Raw genomic sequence first — 17,435 nt, forward strand, 5'->3', positions numbered from 1 at the left:
CTATTCAAAGATTCAGTGTGAGAAATCAGAAGATTCCAGGAGGCAGAGGAGGCCAAAAACACATCTGAAACAAAGCCATGGGTTTATTTTGTTCCTCTTTGTGAATCTCTAATACTTAAACTGCATAAACCACCCAAATGAATGTGTTTGTGTGACATCAAAAGCTTGCATAAAGAGAAGAGAAAGACCTTTTTGTATGTAATCCGCCTGAGATGACCTTGGTGGTCACACAGTGATTTACAGAATAGGATAATTTAATAATACCCCACCAATGAAGTGTTTATTTTATGATTTTTTTATCCGATAAAATTGCTCACTGCGTACTGCCTCCTCTGATTAGCTGAAAGGATCTTCCTTGTTTACATTTGAGAATCAAACAAAACTCCAGTTACAACATTTACACAGCAGTGGTCATGTGGTGCAGTTTTGATTTCATTAAAAATGTGACTCAGTCTGTTTCAGACTTCACTTTGTGAAGCATAGGCTGCGGGCCAGAGAGTTTATAGCCCAAATCTAAATTTAGGTGCTGTGTCACAGCTCAGTGGGCCCCATTGATGTGAGAAATATAAAAACAACCTTGTCTGCTGGACACCACACCCAGACGTGTTAGCAGGGTACACCCACCTCTGTGTATGTTGACATCATGGCTCTAACAGTAAAAGCTCTCAGCCCGTCCAAATAAGGAGATTCATGGCGGAGAATCTTCACTGACTAGCCTGAGCGGCTCTCTCTGTGTTTTGATCAACAAAGGTTTGTTGTTGGTGTTATCAGTTTTACTACCTGTGTTTTTCAGTAGTCATTGGGTTGATTACAGCATACACCTGTTCTTTGTCCCATAGACCTTTGATATAGAGACACAAGTGAAAGGAAATTAAAAATTCCAGATAGGGTGAATACATGTTTAAGTGACTTGCTTGGATGGCGGGAGGAAAAGTCAATTTCCTCTGGAATCTCAACATTGTTATGTTGAAATGTGAAAACATAATCTGTGGTGTCTATTTTAACCAATGGCCACATTTGACTTATTTTTGGCCAGACAAGCTGCAGTCCCTGGCACGCTAATGTGATTTTATTTTTATCTCATTATTCTTTGTGGTGTTTTATCTCCTATATTGTCAATAGGAAAAAGTAGCCCCTGATTACAGTTTTGCTGTTTTATTTGTATAGTAGTGATATTTCAATATAAGTCATTCATATGCATTCTTGGTCAACTATAGCAATTAAAAACCTGCAATTTGTAGTTTTGATCACAATGTGACCTTTTCTTGACCTTACACCTTGTAGTTTATATGGAATTTTACTATTTATGTGAGCATTAACTATTTATTTTACAGTGTTGCTTGTGTAATATAATTCTAAAAAAATCCAACAGTATTAGTTATTTTAGTAAGGGTTTTCTCTAAATATAACCACTGAAATTATGTAACAAAGCTTACAAATACTGTAGCTACAGTATATTCTGTCATAGCTATAAATGCTTGCTAGCCAGATGAACCTGCGTCCTGGAACACAACCCTTGTGGGAGGGTTCAGATCTTCTCATTGGCTGGTGCACACGTCATTCTCATGCACATCCCACATATGATTGGCTAGTGGAAACCACAGGCTCTATTCCTCATCGGTGACTGGTTCTTGCTCACGTCACTCAAGTGCTGCGCCGTTTGCGTGGCTGGAGCGTCTGATGAGACCGACGGTCCCAGGAAGCATCGCTGCTTATTTCATATTTTATGGCAATAAAGACGGAGGGAGCGCGGAATTTTGAGGTCAAGGGGTAAAAATGAAGACCGCAAAATATTTTCAGATTATTTCAGGTTAGCTCGCTGCCACCGTTGGAGGACTTTTGTTATGATTTGGCATTGATATCGGCGATGTTTACTGTGCAGCCTGATAAGTTCCTCTAAAGGGTGGCCAATAACTGGAGCCTCTAGCCTTCAACTGCCTTAATATTAGGCAGGGAGATACGAAAAAATACACATTATATTTATTTCTTCTGGGTTGTGTGGTGGCGGCAAGCCAATAATTGACTCTGGAGCAGGAAACGGAGGTAGGTGAAAAATATTTCCCTCACTGCTCTTTATTTTTATGCTGTCGGGTTTTTATTTGTGGCTGTCATGGAACCTGCCAGACAGAGACGCTAAGGGGATAACGTTATAGCGGACACATAGCTAGCTACCGCGACACAGCATCAACCCGACCCGATATTCATATTTGCTGACCTAATATTATTAAAACTTAATTGTATCTTAATAAATTAATATTATCAACCGTCATGTGCCAGGCAGCCGTGACAGCACGGTATCAGATAGTAGAGGTTTGACAGGCTGACAGAAAAAGTTTCAATTTAACGTTATGTGAGTTGTGAAACATTAGCAAGACATGACACCGATGTGTATGTAGCTTGTTTAATGCTGCGTTCAGTTGCACACCAGCACTGCAGGTGAATGTCTGTAATACATAACACTGAATTATTGAAAGCATATGTAAAGCACTTGCTTTGATATTAGCCATAAAATAAGTTATTTATTTTGTCTACTTTCAATGTGAAATACATGCAACTGCAGATATATTTTTAAAAACATTTAAAATAATGTCTTTTTTTTGGCATTTCTTTCAATCATAAAGCATATTCTGAAGTATGTATTAATACTGTAAAAACAAACACTGTGACTCTGGTGAATAAGGATATATATAACGAATATGTTGGCATATGACATATAAGATGATAACACATCATGTTAGGGATAGTATTAAATACTTGAAACACACCATATCTTTATCTGAGTGTTATAGTGACTTTTCCAATCAAAAATTGTCATTTATCTCATATGCCTTGTGTGTGTGTGTGTGTGTGTGTGTGTGTGTGTGTGTGTGTGTGTGTGAGAGAGAGAGAGAGAGAGAGAGAGTGCGCTCACATTTGTGTGTGCCCCATTCCTCTCTCTGGCGTCATGACTGAGCCCTTTCATTCAGGACGGCAAGGGTTTCCTGTCCAGTCACTTACTGTACTTAAAGGGTGGAGTGTGTCTCTGTGCGTTTGAGTGTGTGTGTGTGTGTGTGTGTGTTTGAGTGTATGTGTGTGTATGTGTCCCTCCATACATACATATTAACTCAGTAGTTTTACACCAAACTGAGGAATCCAACATCTGGGAGAAAAGTCACATTCTGAATCCACTGCTTGATTTACACGTTGAAATAAAAAAAAAAAATACTTTAAATACTTCTGACTAAATTCCTTTCACCTCTGAGATTTCAAAAGCTGTACAATAAAACCAAACATATCTACATGGATATGTAACACTATATGTATGTAGGAAATGGCTGTATATTTTTTTTTGTCATTTGACAGCTTCAGTGAGATAAGGCATCTGAGTTTAGAAACAGATTTTAATTGATTGTGACCAAATATTTGACTTTATTTGGAGATAACAGGTTGGCCAGATTTTTGCCCCTGTTTTTGGCTGCAGGCTTTAGTCTCCAAACCATGAGCTTGCTTTTATAAAGCCTTCCTTGTAAGTGCCTGAGTGATGTAGCCCTGTTTGTTTAGCCAGGGGGTGGATCTGGTTAACTTCAAGCCAAACAGAATCCCTCCAGACTTGAGCTAAAGGCCCGGCTGGCTCAGCTGTGAGCTAACAGTCTGACACTTTAATGATGCTTCATTTTCCACCTTGGTGAGGAAACAAGAACCCATCCAGGCCCATGGCTCAAGTGTGCTCATTATTTCCAATGCTCAAGTTCAGCTGCTCACAACAAACTGTACCTGGGGAATTAAAGAAAGAGAAAAAAGTAATAATATTGTTGTGATATTGTAAGGTTTGATTAAATAGCTATTTTGAAAGATTTGCACAGATCACTAAGAACATTCTGTGATCAAACATTATTAAAGAGGCAATAATCAATAGTTTAACATTAACAATGAATGACTACGTGTATATGAAAGAAATGCTACTAGTGACAAAACCACAGAGAGTTACCAGCTGACTATGTCGCTCCACACAGCTCTGCACTGTTTTGGTTTCGTGGGCCACAACTTTAGTGTTTTGGTTCACTCTCTCTGCTTTTATGATATTGTTTTTGGCAACAACAGGCATTTACTTTCAGTGAAAATGCTCGCTCAAATTTTTACTAAAAAGCTACATAATGACAAACGGCAAAGTTAGCAGCTAGCCAGTGAAAATAGTGGAGCATTTAGGAGCTAAAGAGCCAGATATTCCATTTAGGAGTTGGTGGAGACCAAAAGCAGAGCTACAAGGAGAGGGAATTTTGGACATAAATGCACTGCTAAATAAATGGCAAGCATTTTCAATATTTGCTTTAGGCAAAAATAAAATGAAAATACAACTGTAGCATCAAAATAATTATTAAAGTTATGGACGCTAGCGCCTGGATAATTTCCCATCTATCTCCATTCAGTCGGCATCCGAACATCATTCAGTCTGTGAAGAGTTTTAAAGAGAGACTAAAGTTTAAAGATGTATTAAAGTAAGCACCCAAACAATGTCTCTGGCCTCCGTGCTGCTCTCCATTGTTCCCTGTTTTCCAGCGCGTTAGTGATGTCGAACTTAACGCACCAGAAAAAACTTGTTCGCCTATTTTAAGTGGGTTTATCCGCACTTTAAAATCCTATATATTTTCTATAAAAATATATCAAATAAAAAAAAATAAGCACCTTGCAGAATTGTCAGGAGTGCCTATCTGCCTAATTTTCTTGTGTTGTCTGTGTTGCCCAGCCGTAGTATTCCAGAGTGACGTAAAGGGAAGTGTGAGAAAATAGCTTAATTAGGTGATGTGTTGACGTGTTGTGGTGCTCACAATATGTAAGCTGGCCTTGTAGATTAACAGAGCTGATGCACATCTTCTCAGACATGTTACATCACATAGGGAATATGTGGGCTACTTGAGACAGAGGTGCTGTGATTAGTCTGCTTGTGCTTTGTGTTTGTTCAAAATTGTAATTTGATTTGTGATCATCAAGTTGAGCTTCCTAGAAGTGTTGTGCTCAGGTAACCCTGTAAGGACCTCAGTAACTCAACACCCTTATTTGCCCGTGTCCCTGCTCTCCACCCAATAGAAACCTCCCAAACCAAGCAGTTTTCAGCAGTGATTCAGTGATTTTTTTCTCAGAAGTCAGGAAGTGTGTTGTTGTTGTGGGGCGGGACGGAAAAGGGACCGGTGACCAGACGAAACATGGCTCCTATCTCTGGTCTGCAGGGCTGTTTAATCTCCGTGTGAGCTAATCACGTCAATCCAAAGCCTTCTGATGAAGTCCTGCAGAAATGTTTTGATGATGTACACATCCATCCTCTTCCTCCTTCTCTCTATTATACAATACAGTATGTTCAAAATCTGCTTATGTTAATTATATTCTATTAATTCAAGAAGAAGAGGATTAAACTTCTCCTTTTAGTGCTTACTTACTTTTTCCTTGTTTTCATGTTGGTTTTTATTCAAACAACCTCCATCCCACTAGTGTGTTTTTTCTCTTCTGTGCTTTTGATTACACCCACACAAGGGCTACACGCCAAATCCAAGAGGTCAATATGTGCCCTTGTAGAGAAAATAGTTCCAAATTGCCTGGGAGAGAACAATCATTTCATAAAAGAGCGCAGGGATTAAAACAAAAGTGTTGCTATGTGATGTGTTGTTCTTGCAAATGAATGATGGACCTCCTCAGGTCACAAGCACATTTCCAGGATTGTTATCATTCAGTTTGGAATATGTCTTCGTCACTTCGATATTATCCGAGATGGTATGAAAATGCAAAGGAATGCCTACAGAGAAAGATCAGTGGCGATTTCACTGATGAGTGCCTGGAATGAAACCCTGCATACCATGAGGCATCCAGCACATGATTCCCTGTCCCTGTTATAGGGTCGTGAGAATATTTTTGTACCAGGGATCTGATTTAGGTACCTCCTGAGGTCAAGGGATCTGTTCCAGAGCTGCACTCATTGAAATGCAAAAATGGATAGCACTTGTTTACCTCGCTCATTGAAGGGAAAAATAAAGCGGAGTTAATGATGCTTTGAATGTGAAAGTTTAAAAGACTTCATTATCCATTATAACACGTAACTCAGGGCAGAAACACAGATGGTGCAGGGGTAAACTTATCAGCCACCACATTCGGCCCATAGCTTACTGTGATGGTGGGTTCTTGTCATTATTGTGATGCTGATTCCTCCTGCATCAGCCATTGTTACCATAACTGAAGATTACAGGATAAAGGACCGGTCAGACTAGAAAGTGGTTCAGCAATGTTTATCAGCGGATCCACCTGAAGTGCTAGTGTTAGAAAGTTGGTAATAGCTAACATTTGAGCAACCATTTTATATCTCCTCACTGATTTTTACCCCTCCACACATTTGTTAATTTATTATTTAACAGTTCATACAGTAAAGAAGGAGAAAGGAGAAGGCTCTTTGAACTAGCTGGCTTGCTAAAATAGTATAGCAGTAGCACAAGAGTCATAAAGTCGGTAAACGGACTCAGTCATGTCATTTATAGTACACAGAAATATTTAGCTGAAGTTTGCTAACATTAGTCACCGTAAGATAGTGGTCATACCAGGCTTCAGCAGCAAAACTAGGGGTTGATCAGTTGACTCAAGTACTGTTCTGAAGTACAATTTTGAGGTACTTGAATATTTCCTTTTTCAGCTACTTTATACTTGCTCCACTAAAATTACCTACAATTCACTAATCAGATAGTGTTGTGAGGTGCATTACACGTGGGCTGTAATCTACAAAAATATTTTCACATAGTAGCTCTAAGACAGGGCACTGTGAATTTGGCAAACATCACAAACATGACTGTGCTGCACACACCTCTCTCAGAGTGGACACTAAAGTTGACAGCACCTCCTCAATTCATGACTGCTCGCTGTATTTGCAGATGTTAGCTTCAGGTAGTAATAGTTGTGAGGCAGATTTTACACACAATGTGCGTCTTGTCCAGCTCATGCTTCCCAGCAAGTTCATAAAATCTGAAATGTGGCCAGCTGTCCAAATGTTTGCCCACAGTTTAATGCAAGAGAGCAATGTTGCCATGTAACTTTACAACTCTATCATCCAGCTGTCATTAGTAGGCTTTAATTTTGTGAAGGCTGAAAACTCCTGATTATATTCTGTCACTGCATCAGTGCAGAATCATTGCAGTGCATCTTAGAATTGAGACATTTTCAAACCACTATTTATTTGTAAGAGTGAGAAGATTTTATTTCTTCCTAGTGAATCTCCTCACTGGCAGGTTAAAATAGTACTGTAGAAGTAGAGAATATTGCTGGTAAAATTCATCAATAGTCAATTAAGACACCACAGTAGAATCAGTGACTGGACTGATGTGCACATTTGTTTTCTTATGTTCTCTCACAGGATAGTATGGCCATGACGGGAGGGACTGCAGCTGCCCTTCCCATGAGCAACCACACCCGAGAGAGGGTGACTGTGGCCAAGCTGACACTGGAAAACTTCTACAGCACTCTGCTCACCCAGCACGAGGAGCGTGAGATGAGGTGAAACTGCGCGGTGGTTTTATCACCCACATTACTAGCTGACATGACACCACCACCCTTTTCTCTTTCGTTTGTCTTTATCAGTGATATTCCAGGCCCTGTTGTATGTGTCTATTTAGCAACAGCTACAATAAACAAATTATTTACCTTATTATTATTACCTTCCTGGAGATTGTAATTTTTAATTACAATCTCCAGGAGCATGAGTTACCTCATGCAGTACAAGTCTCTCATCACCTTAACCGCAGAGCAGCCAGTTCCCCTCTGCATGTAAATGTAGCTGCTGTTTAAAGCATCAGGTGTCACTCCATCTGCTGCTGCAAAAGGAAACGAGGCAGAGGTGTTTCATCTCAGGTGTGAGCACAACAAAGGCTGTGTCATAAACAGCCTCTTGTGTTCTCACATTACCACCTTAGAGCTTATCTCTACTCCAGGTGACATGGTAAAAGACAACTGACTCACTGTTTACACCTCTGCGTACAATGACCGGAGATTCATTTATAAGACCTGCATCATTGTAGGACATTCAGTCCCTCCTTGTGTGTTTCCACTCCAAAACGTCTTATTTTTATATTGTAAAGTTACTAATAATCATTGTTTGCTCTGATTTGTATGCCTTTTGAAAGTTTTATTATATATTGTTGTTGTTTTTTTGTTTTTTTTTATTAATAGGCAGAAGAAGCTGGAGAAGGCCATGGATGAAGAGGGTTTACCAGATGAGGAGGTACTGAACTCTTTGTCTTCTCCTTGCAGAAAAAGGCATTGTTTTCTATTTCATCTCTCTCTTGGACTTCTTCAGATGACTCACTGTTTATGTCTACCCATGTTTTGCAGAAAGTAATGCGCCGCTCGCAGCACGCCCGTAAGGAAACTGAGTTTTTGCGACTGAAGAGGACGCGGCTTGGCTTGGATGACTTTGAGTCTCTTAAAGTTATTGGACGAGGTGCTTTCGGGGAGGTACAGTATAAGAAAAAGCGTACAAGATTGAGCCATTCTAAAGTTTAATAGAAAATACGATAGCTAGTTGTTGTTTATTGACATTCCTTCTAAATGTAACTGCTGTCTCCTTCAGGTGCGTTTGGTGCAGAAAAAAGACACAGGACACATTTACGCCATGAAGATTTTGAGAAAGGCCGACATGCTGGAAAAAGAACAGGTAAAGTATTTTGTCAGCACCACAGTTTTCCAGGCTAACTGTTAAAGCTGCTGCATCCGTGCTCTTGTACTGCAAGTGTCTTAGGTTGTCTACCGTCTCCCTGCAGGTTGCTCATATTCGGGCAGAGAGGGATATTCTGGTGGAGGCAGACGGTGCCTGGGTGGTCAAGATGTTCTACAGCTTCCAGGACAAGAGGAACCTCTACCTCATTATGGAGTTCCTGCCTGGAGGTTTGCACTCATAACTTAAGATTGAGGCTGTTTACACATGATATTAACATCCCTCTTGGGTGATCTACTCACAAGTGGACAGCTCTCAAGTCTGTCACTTCACACCAGGGAGTCTGGGGACTTTCTCCATAGGCAACAAATGAAGCAGCCTATATTGGTTACTGTTAACAGTATTTTTTTAAATTTGACGTTATCGTCCACAAATGTTTTCCTCTTTCATACATTTATTGTAAATGGTGAAATCAGTTGGGACAGTGTTCAAACAGCTGCTAAATGTTGGCAGGTAAGACACACTTTGGACACTGAAGCAGGCAGGCTGGTACAGTGATGCCGTGTAAAAATGGAGAAAGACAACTTCATGTTTTGCTTTTGATGCTGAATTTACAAGAAGACATGAATAATTTAGAATTTGCTATAGCTGTTTCACAAAGAAATTTTTAAGTTTCTCTTCAATCAGTCACTTTTTTAAAGGGGTTCTGGGGATATCGCAGCTACAAGTTAAACGACTAGATAGGTTGAAGCAGGGTGTTCACAACATCTTCTGCTGACAATGGCAGGTTAAGAGAGCACAAACATAAATTTACATGGCTGTGAACCACATGGAAATCAGACTGTGTGTAAACCATTTTTGCTTTTCTTCTTTTTTGGTGGAAGACATTAGTAGGCAGTCCTTAAATATGGCCCAGGACACACTTGTCCATGTGGAATGTACTTCAAAACTTCCATTGAGTTTTTTTGCTGATATTGAGTTTGAACTGGATACAGGATGAATCTGTGACATAAACCAGTACAAAAATGTTGTGTATTATCAGTTCTAACTTCTGACTTTGTTGCCAGGCGACATGATGACCCTGCTGATGAAGAAGGACACTCTGTCCGAAGAGGCCACGCAGTTCTACATCGCAGAGACGGTCCTGGCCATCGACTCAATCCACCAGCTGGGCTTCATCCACAGAGACATCAAACCAGACAACTTGCTGCTGGACTCCAGGGTGAGACAGATACACAGAAATATCCCGACTGTCTCTAAATCCTACAGTGTGGCGTGTGAGTGCATGGTGGCTTATCAAATGTTTATGTGCTCACAGGGACATGTGAAACTGTCAGATTTTGGCCTGTGTACGGGACTGAAGAAGGCTCATCGCACTGAATTTTATAGGAACCTGACGCACAATCCGCCCAGTGATTTCTGTGAGTTCTAAATCACATTTACGGAGACGCTGTTTTGATCTTTTGCAAAAACCCATATTGTAACTATTTACAGAAAGTAATCACTTGCTTTTCTTTCCTGCATCTTGCAGCTTTTCAAAATATGAACTCCAAGAGGAAAGCAGAAACCTGGAAGAAGAACCGGAGGCAGCTGGTGAGGCTTGGCATTTTACTGAACGTGCATAAGAATCCAGAGAGTAAGAAGGAAAGAGTGTTGATACTGACTGCAACATGCGGGGAAAAGAAAAGAAAAAGTAGCTTCCTTGTTTCTGTAAAGATTAACACAGCAGCCTCCAGATCCTACAATAACTTCATGTGAATTATTAACATGAATGGAGTGTGTTGGCCGCGTCGGTTGTATTGGTTGAGTTATTTTTAATATACTCATATCTATAACTCTCACTTTCTATCTCTCTGTGTGACTCAGGCTTATTCTACTGTGGGAACGCCAGACTACATAGCCCCTGAAGTCTTCATGCAGACGGGATACAACAAGCTGTGTGACTGGTGGTCTCTGGGTGTCATCATGTATGAAATGCTCATCGGTAAGACCCACAAAAAAAATTAATAAAATAAACCTGCTGCTATCACTCGTCTGTGACAAAATACTTGTTGGCTGTGTTCAGGTTATCCACCATTCTGCTCTGAGACGCCGCAGGAGACATACAGGAAGGTGATGAACTGGAAGGAAACTCTCGTCTTCCCACCTGAAGTCCCCATTTCAGAGAGGGCCAAAGACTTAATATTAAAGTATGTGAAGATGCATTTTTATTTCAGATTTCTCTTTTCATAACCTGCATGGACACCTGTGTTATCAGTCTGTTGTTGTATATTTCAGGTATTGCACCGATGCTGAGAACAGGGTCGGAGCTGTGAGTGTGGAGGAGATCAAGAGTCATCAGTTTTTTGAGTCAGTGGACTGGGAGCACATCAGGTACATGAAGCATAAAGCCCCATTCAGATAGACACCATGTTACAGAAATGTGATGGCAATTTAACACGTTGGTCTCGTGTCTGATGAGCGCCCGAGTCACTTATACATAGAAGTCAAGATGACAGCCTAAATAGGTCAATAACAACAAGTGATGTTACTCAAGTGCTGTCGGATTAATGTCAAAGCTACAGCAGCACACGGTAAAATATACATAGAGAGAATTAAGCCTGATGAAGACCACTGTAATTCATTTCTTAAGTATCATCGCCTACGCTCAGAGAATCTAAAATCCATTTAATAAACCATTAAACATTGTGAATGCGCTGATTTTACATGGGAGATTTAGCTTATGTCATACCGCTATGACTGCCAAATGCAGTGTGCCAAAAATATGTCTTACTGCTCACGTTTTGCAGGACCCAAGCCAGCATGCTCGTCTGGCTTTACTGACCCACAATCCTCTGTGCAGTGGAGGATGCGTCACATTGACTGAGCTAACGAGAGCACAGACAGATGACAGCTCATTGAAGCTTCAAAATCACTTTACTTTCTTTTTTGTATTTACTTCAAATTTCATGATAAGCCCTAAGGGGCTGAACACACTGCCAGCTGGAGTAGCCAAGCAAGGCTGCAGATACACGTCATCTACAGATTTGTAGTCTTGGCTATTTTATCAGCAACACGTGCGTGGCTCTCTGCAAAAATAGACCTGAACACAACTTGTAGTCATATCGACATCATACCAGCGTTTTACTACAGTTTCAGTGTCTGTATCTGTAGAATATGTCACAGACATGAAGAGAATACACACAACAGGTGACGGGCAGTTTCTTTCCTGTGCACTATTTTCATTTCTTTCACTCTCTCCCTTCCCTTTTTTCTCCCTCCCGCTGCTCACTCTTTCAAAGGGGGTAAACGAGAATCCCCTCATCATATTTATTGATAATTATGAAAGACAAACTCATTGTAAAAAGATGCATCAACAATGCAGCCGTCTCACACTAAACACGCAGGATGTGTGTTCCACCCACAAGTCCGACTGAAACTCAATATTTGGGGCCGTTGCTGTTAGCAATATAAGGAAGATATATCAAATATGTTCATGTGTTGAGGATTTGGTACTTTCTTGCTTCCTCCTCAACCGTCCATGACCCTTCTCTGTTGCCTCCACAGGGAGCGGCCAGCAGCTATCTCCATTGAAATCAAGAGTATTGACGACACCTCAAACTTTGACGACTTCCCTGAGTCAGACATCCTTCAGCCAGGTATGTTCATGAATTATTCTGCTTGCCACACTGCATGACAACAGCGTGACAACATATGGGACATGATCAGTAATTAGATTCTCAACAACAGGGAACTTGTTGTCAAAAGCTCCTTGCTGGTCTCTCTCTTAATATAATCATAGCTTTAAAGGTGATTCTTATTTATATAGTATGAACTGTAGCACCCTCAAGTGGCAATTTGAGTAACACCTCATTTTGTTTTGTGTCTATTAACAGCCAGTGCAACGGAGCCAGACTTCAAATCGAAGGACTGGGTGTTCCTCAACTACACGTACAAACGCTTTGAGGGTCTGACTCAACGAGGCACCATCCCCACATACATGAAGGCAGGGAAGGCCTGACACGCTGCATCCTGGAGACAAAACAGACATTTACGGACACAGGGTCGGGCCGTGGAGCCCCGCTGGTGCTGAAGGCTGCGCCGTCGGCCTCTCAGTCTAAATTTAACCCTCATCACAAGTTATTTAGGTCTGCTCAGCCGCCGCAAGAACCGCCAAGAGCTCGGAAATTAAGGAGCGTTACCGCATTACCTCGGTTGTTTATATCGTATACACGTGCCGTCTTTAGCCATAGCTCTCAGGCCAGCGCACTAACTAGGACACTAAATCAGCATATCTGCATGTTCAGATGGCACATTGCTTCTGGAGAGGATTTTTTTTACTGCCTAAAGGCAACCGTGCGAATGAGGTGGGAAAACAAATCACTGCTTCGACATCTCCACAGCGATAGTTTCTACACTGGTGGCTAAATTAGCTCTGAATAGAATTTTTAATGCTGAAGAAAGCTCTATAGACCTGTAGTCAGACTCTGAAAGAATAGTGAGTAAGGACAGGTAGCCCTCGCTTGTTCTCACCCCCCTCTGTTATACTCTGTTCATGGATTTTAAAGGAAGGTTCCAGCATGATTTCAAGGGTTTTAGCTCACTTTCTGGTTTATATTGAATAATTACTCCCATTTAGAAAGAAGGCATTTAAAAGTGTGAGAAATCTTCCTTTTCAATTTGTTTTTAACTGGCAGAAGCATCTTGTTTTGGTTTATCTGTTGGCTAACAGAAAGTGGAGCCTGCTGCAACCTCAACTGCTGCTATTCTTTAAGTCAGAAGAGAAAACCACTGGAGATCGTGGTGGTCCAAGTTCTTTGTGGCAAAGTGCAAGTTAACAAAATACTAGTGGGTGCCACTTGAAACTCAGTTAGCATCAACATTTTCTGAGGCAATGGAAGGAATGTTTATGTGACTGTATTCTAATCCCTAGACTAGGCCTGTTGACACATTTTCAACCATGCTAGCTGTATAGCTCTAGGGATCGCCATGCTAGTCCACCACTTTGGTCCAGCATGAAATATCATATATATTATAGTTTGGTCAACACTTTGGTCAATGACCAAAGCCTCAGAGGTGTTTTGTGTTTAGTGATAATTAGCAAATGTTAGCTTGCAGACATGCCAAACTAAGAGAGTGAAGGTGGTAAACGTCAAACCTGGTTAACATAAACATGCTGTCTGTGGTTGTTAGTATGCTGATGTAAGCATTTAGCTCAAAGCACTTCTGTGTAAATACAGCCTCACGGAGCTGCTAGCATGACTGTAAAAAATGTAACAATACATTTATATAATTATAATATTCTTGAATGTAGCTCTGCCACAATCCCCTCCGATATGACAGCCAGGTCATAAGCACATAATGTTAACGTGATATGACACGTTTTGTAGAACTGTACTGCCAACATTTTGATTCAGGTGACTGGTCTGAAATTCTCCCAAGTTTTTATCATAATGGTAGTTTTTGCCTCTTACTCCCAGTGTTGGAGATTGAATTGAACATGTCTAGTTGTTTTCAGAATAGATAGATCTAAAACAAAAGGGCAGAAACTCGAATCACGCTGGAACCCTCCTCGAACTCTCATGTTTGTGACTCACAGTGCGACTTTGTGTCAGTGCTGTGGGGCAACTCTTCCTGTGGCACCGCCCCAGTGCTGCTGCTGTTCTCACAGAGGAACAACTTGTTGCCAGGAAACATCTGAATGCAGTTTACCCTGTGCTTGACATCCGTTACTGTGGAGTGTTGCCCATTCGCTTATGCCAAACAAAGCGCTGTGAGTGTGTCACTTCCCTTAAGAGCCTGTTGTTTTGTTCAGATCAGTGTGACAGTAATTGATATTTCCCCTGAATTTAATCCTAAGGAGCCCAAAAAGTCAATAGGTTCATTCTTAGATGGACAAAAAAATTGCAAAGTGCCTTTAAAAAAAGCTGATAAACACTATCGGAGATTAAACAGAAGGTGATAATTACTAGTAGAAATAATAATAAAGCTGTTTGCAGGAGAAAAGAAGCTAAATGTGAAAAGGAAAAATGTTTAACTTGTGGGGAAGTAACAACTCTGTATGTCTGCAGAGTGATAAAACAGGAATGAAACAAAGGCAGTATAGATAAATTGTGAGATAATAAAACAAGGGGCTCATAAAAACTCAAGTCAAACACAATGAACAAAGTGTCTTTGTCAAGTGAAAATGAAATACGTGGGAAAACTAAATGAGAATAGATTAGCATGGTGGATATCTTAGACACCGCATGCTTTTTGTTTTAGAGGGTCTTCAGTGTCTGTTAATTTTGAGTTAAGTATCCATTGGATGTATTTAATGGTTTGTTTTTTTTTGCAAGTAACCCTTAAAAAGCTAAAGCCAGGCCTGTCTTTCTCAACAAAACAACCTGTTTAACCATCACGCCTGCTCAGAGTCATGACTAGACACAGTGCTACAAGTAGTTACCAAAGAACTCAACACATATTCAGATGTAGCCGTCGCTTAACTGCACTTAACTCAAAACTACCTTTCCAAGAGAGCTTAACTTGGTTATGGAATAATTTGCCATTTCTATTTCTACACTTGTCAACAAATGAATCTGCGGCAGAGACACGTTTCTCAGTTAGGACATCTGTTATGTGTCAAAATGGCAGGAAGAGCTATAAATGTACAGACAGGGACAGGAAGTATACTGAGGACTTTGACATATTTGGAAGCTGAGCTGTAGCCATCACAGGGATCCCATGTTAAACTGTTAGTGGTGCTATTCCTGAGGGATTGATAGAGGAAGTGGTCTTGCAGATTGATAAATTACAGTGATGTATTATAATACACCCCAGCTCTTGTTATATTTTATCTCTTTAACTGTAATTCAGTAAAGAGTACTGAAAGAGTAAAGCTCTGGGACTCAAGAGACAAATTTGTAAGAGAATGGTAAGAATTGATGCAGCAGAGACGAAGATATCGTGAATTTTAGTCCCTAAGTATAGCTTAAGATCCAGAAACAGTGAATCCTACACTTCCCATAATGCAACATGATTGCAGCTTTAATTCGACCCTCCCTGTCTACTAAATGCCTATGTCTTTCAAACTCTCCCCTTATAAATAATGCAGGCATTCTGTTGCTATCTGTTATCGCTAAACCCAAGCTGAGATAACCCTAATGACATCACTATGACATCATCAGGGTATTTTCTTCCAACTTTAAAGCGCTCCCTCCAGAGCCACAGAAGAGCTCACTCAACTATTTTCACAGGCTGAGTAAACTGATCTTGATGTGAAAAATCACTGAGTGCCCCTTTAATGCATCACATCAGATATACAACTCTGATTGGCCAGTATTTCCCCCCTGAATAAAAATGTTACAGTATGATTGTAACCCAAATACAAATGGCATCAAAGCTAAGACCAGGATATAGGACAGATGCATGATGGGGGATTGTGTTGATGGCTGCAGATTCCCGGTTTAGTCAAACCCCTGGAACAATCTGACACAACCTGGAAGATGCCAAACTGCTGTATTCAGAGCGTCCTGTTTCACAGCCAAACCGTTTTCAATATTGTTTCACGACAAACAGGTGTGCGAGTGTGTGTGACCATGTGAGTGCGACTGTTCACGAAGTAGCTACTCAGTGCTTTTTGTTGTGAGGTGATGTGTGACTTTGTTCAATGTCAAATCTCATGTTCTGTGTTGTAATAGAGGAAATATCACCCTTTTTGTTTTTCTAGAGTAGATGCACAGGACATGAAAAAAGGAGGGTAAATACTGTATTTTGGATCCATACAATTCTATATATGTACGAGATGACTTGAAATCCATTACTGTGCCACTTTATCTAAAAAGGAGCTAAATTATTTAGACGCCGTTTCTCCATGAGAGTGAGAAGAGTTCAGGAAATGTTTCACTTTTATCACAAGTTAAGCTTGACAGTTCATTTCTAATGGGCCAAACCAGCTTATTGACTCAACCCTGTGATAAGTTTCACATAATATTTCATGACTGATGTTTAGAGATGTAACCTCCCTGACTTGGAGAGCAGGGAAAGGTGTATTTATTCTTCTAAAGAAGCAAATGACAAAGATAAAGGCAGTCCATTCACATCTAATTAGAATCTAATTTTACACCTAAATAGTCGACTTCTCTGCTTCAGAAACCTAAAGGCCCTGTGACTGAGCTAATAATATGTAATTTCCCCCCCTTGTTAAAGCAAATATTCACTTGTAAAAGGTTTAAACTCCCCACCGCCCCTCTCCACAGGCCAGGACTATGTTGTGAGGTATTTCTGTGTAATGCTGTGTACATATCGTTGTAGACACTCGAAGGAAACTGTCCGTGGATTGAAGGAAGAAATGCTCATTAATATATTCATTCACGTTGATGAGTTTTTATGTTGATAAAATGCTTAAAATAATAAAATTAAACACTTAAAGTCTTTTGGCATTGTTTTTTTTTTGTTGAGCAGGTGGGTCTTAAATTAAGACCACATATACCATTAACACATGGAGGAGAAGGCCTGAAGAAAAAGCTTAAAGGATACTGACTGAATTTTCAAAAATGAAATATCAGTCATATATATACCATACTGATGGAAGAGAATGCTGCAATGCTGTTTTGGGCTGAGTGGATAATGACTACATTTTTCATTTTTGGGTGAACTCTTCCTTTAAGGGTAATTCAATAATCTTGTTGAGCATATCAGTATTATTATAAATGGTTGTTAGCATGGCATGATGATAGCATTCTGAATTAGAGAGCGCAACGTTTGACATTAAAAAGCAGTAACTTTGAATGTGACATGTTGTGGAGGGGATTGATCT

The 17,435-nt window shown here is 40.3% G+C and overlaps 1 protein-coding gene across 1 annotated transcript; it reads left to right on the top strand.

Annotated features, from left to right (window-relative positions):
- The first annotated feature begins 1,757 nt into the window (after window positions 1-1,757).
- On the top strand, window positions 1,758-17,051 carry LOC141008473 (serine/threonine-protein kinase 38-like). The gene is made up of 14 exons (XM_073480850.1): window positions 1,758-2,043; window positions 7,364-7,503; window positions 8,176-8,227; window positions 8,338-8,460; window positions 8,576-8,659; window positions 8,766-8,889; window positions 9,727-9,881; window positions 9,978-10,080; window positions 10,191-10,252; window positions 10,526-10,643; window positions 10,725-10,848; window positions 10,937-11,032; window positions 12,206-12,297; window positions 12,535-17,051. The coding sequence occupies exons 2-14, from the start codon at window positions 7,370-7,372 to the stop codon at window positions 12,657-12,659; spliced, it is 1,392 nt and encodes a 463-aa protein (XP_073336951.1). The 5' UTR covers window positions 1,758-2,043; window positions 7,364-7,369; the 3' UTR covers window positions 12,660-17,051.
- The last annotated feature ends 384 nt before the right edge of the window (window positions 17,052-17,435 follow it).

Source organism: Pagrus major, chromosome 14, assembly GCF_040436345.1.
Source record: "Pagrus major chromosome 14, Pma_NU_1.0".
Classification (NCBI taxonomy): Eukaryota; Metazoa; Chordata; class Actinopteri; order Spariformes; family Sparidae; genus Pagrus; species Pagrus major.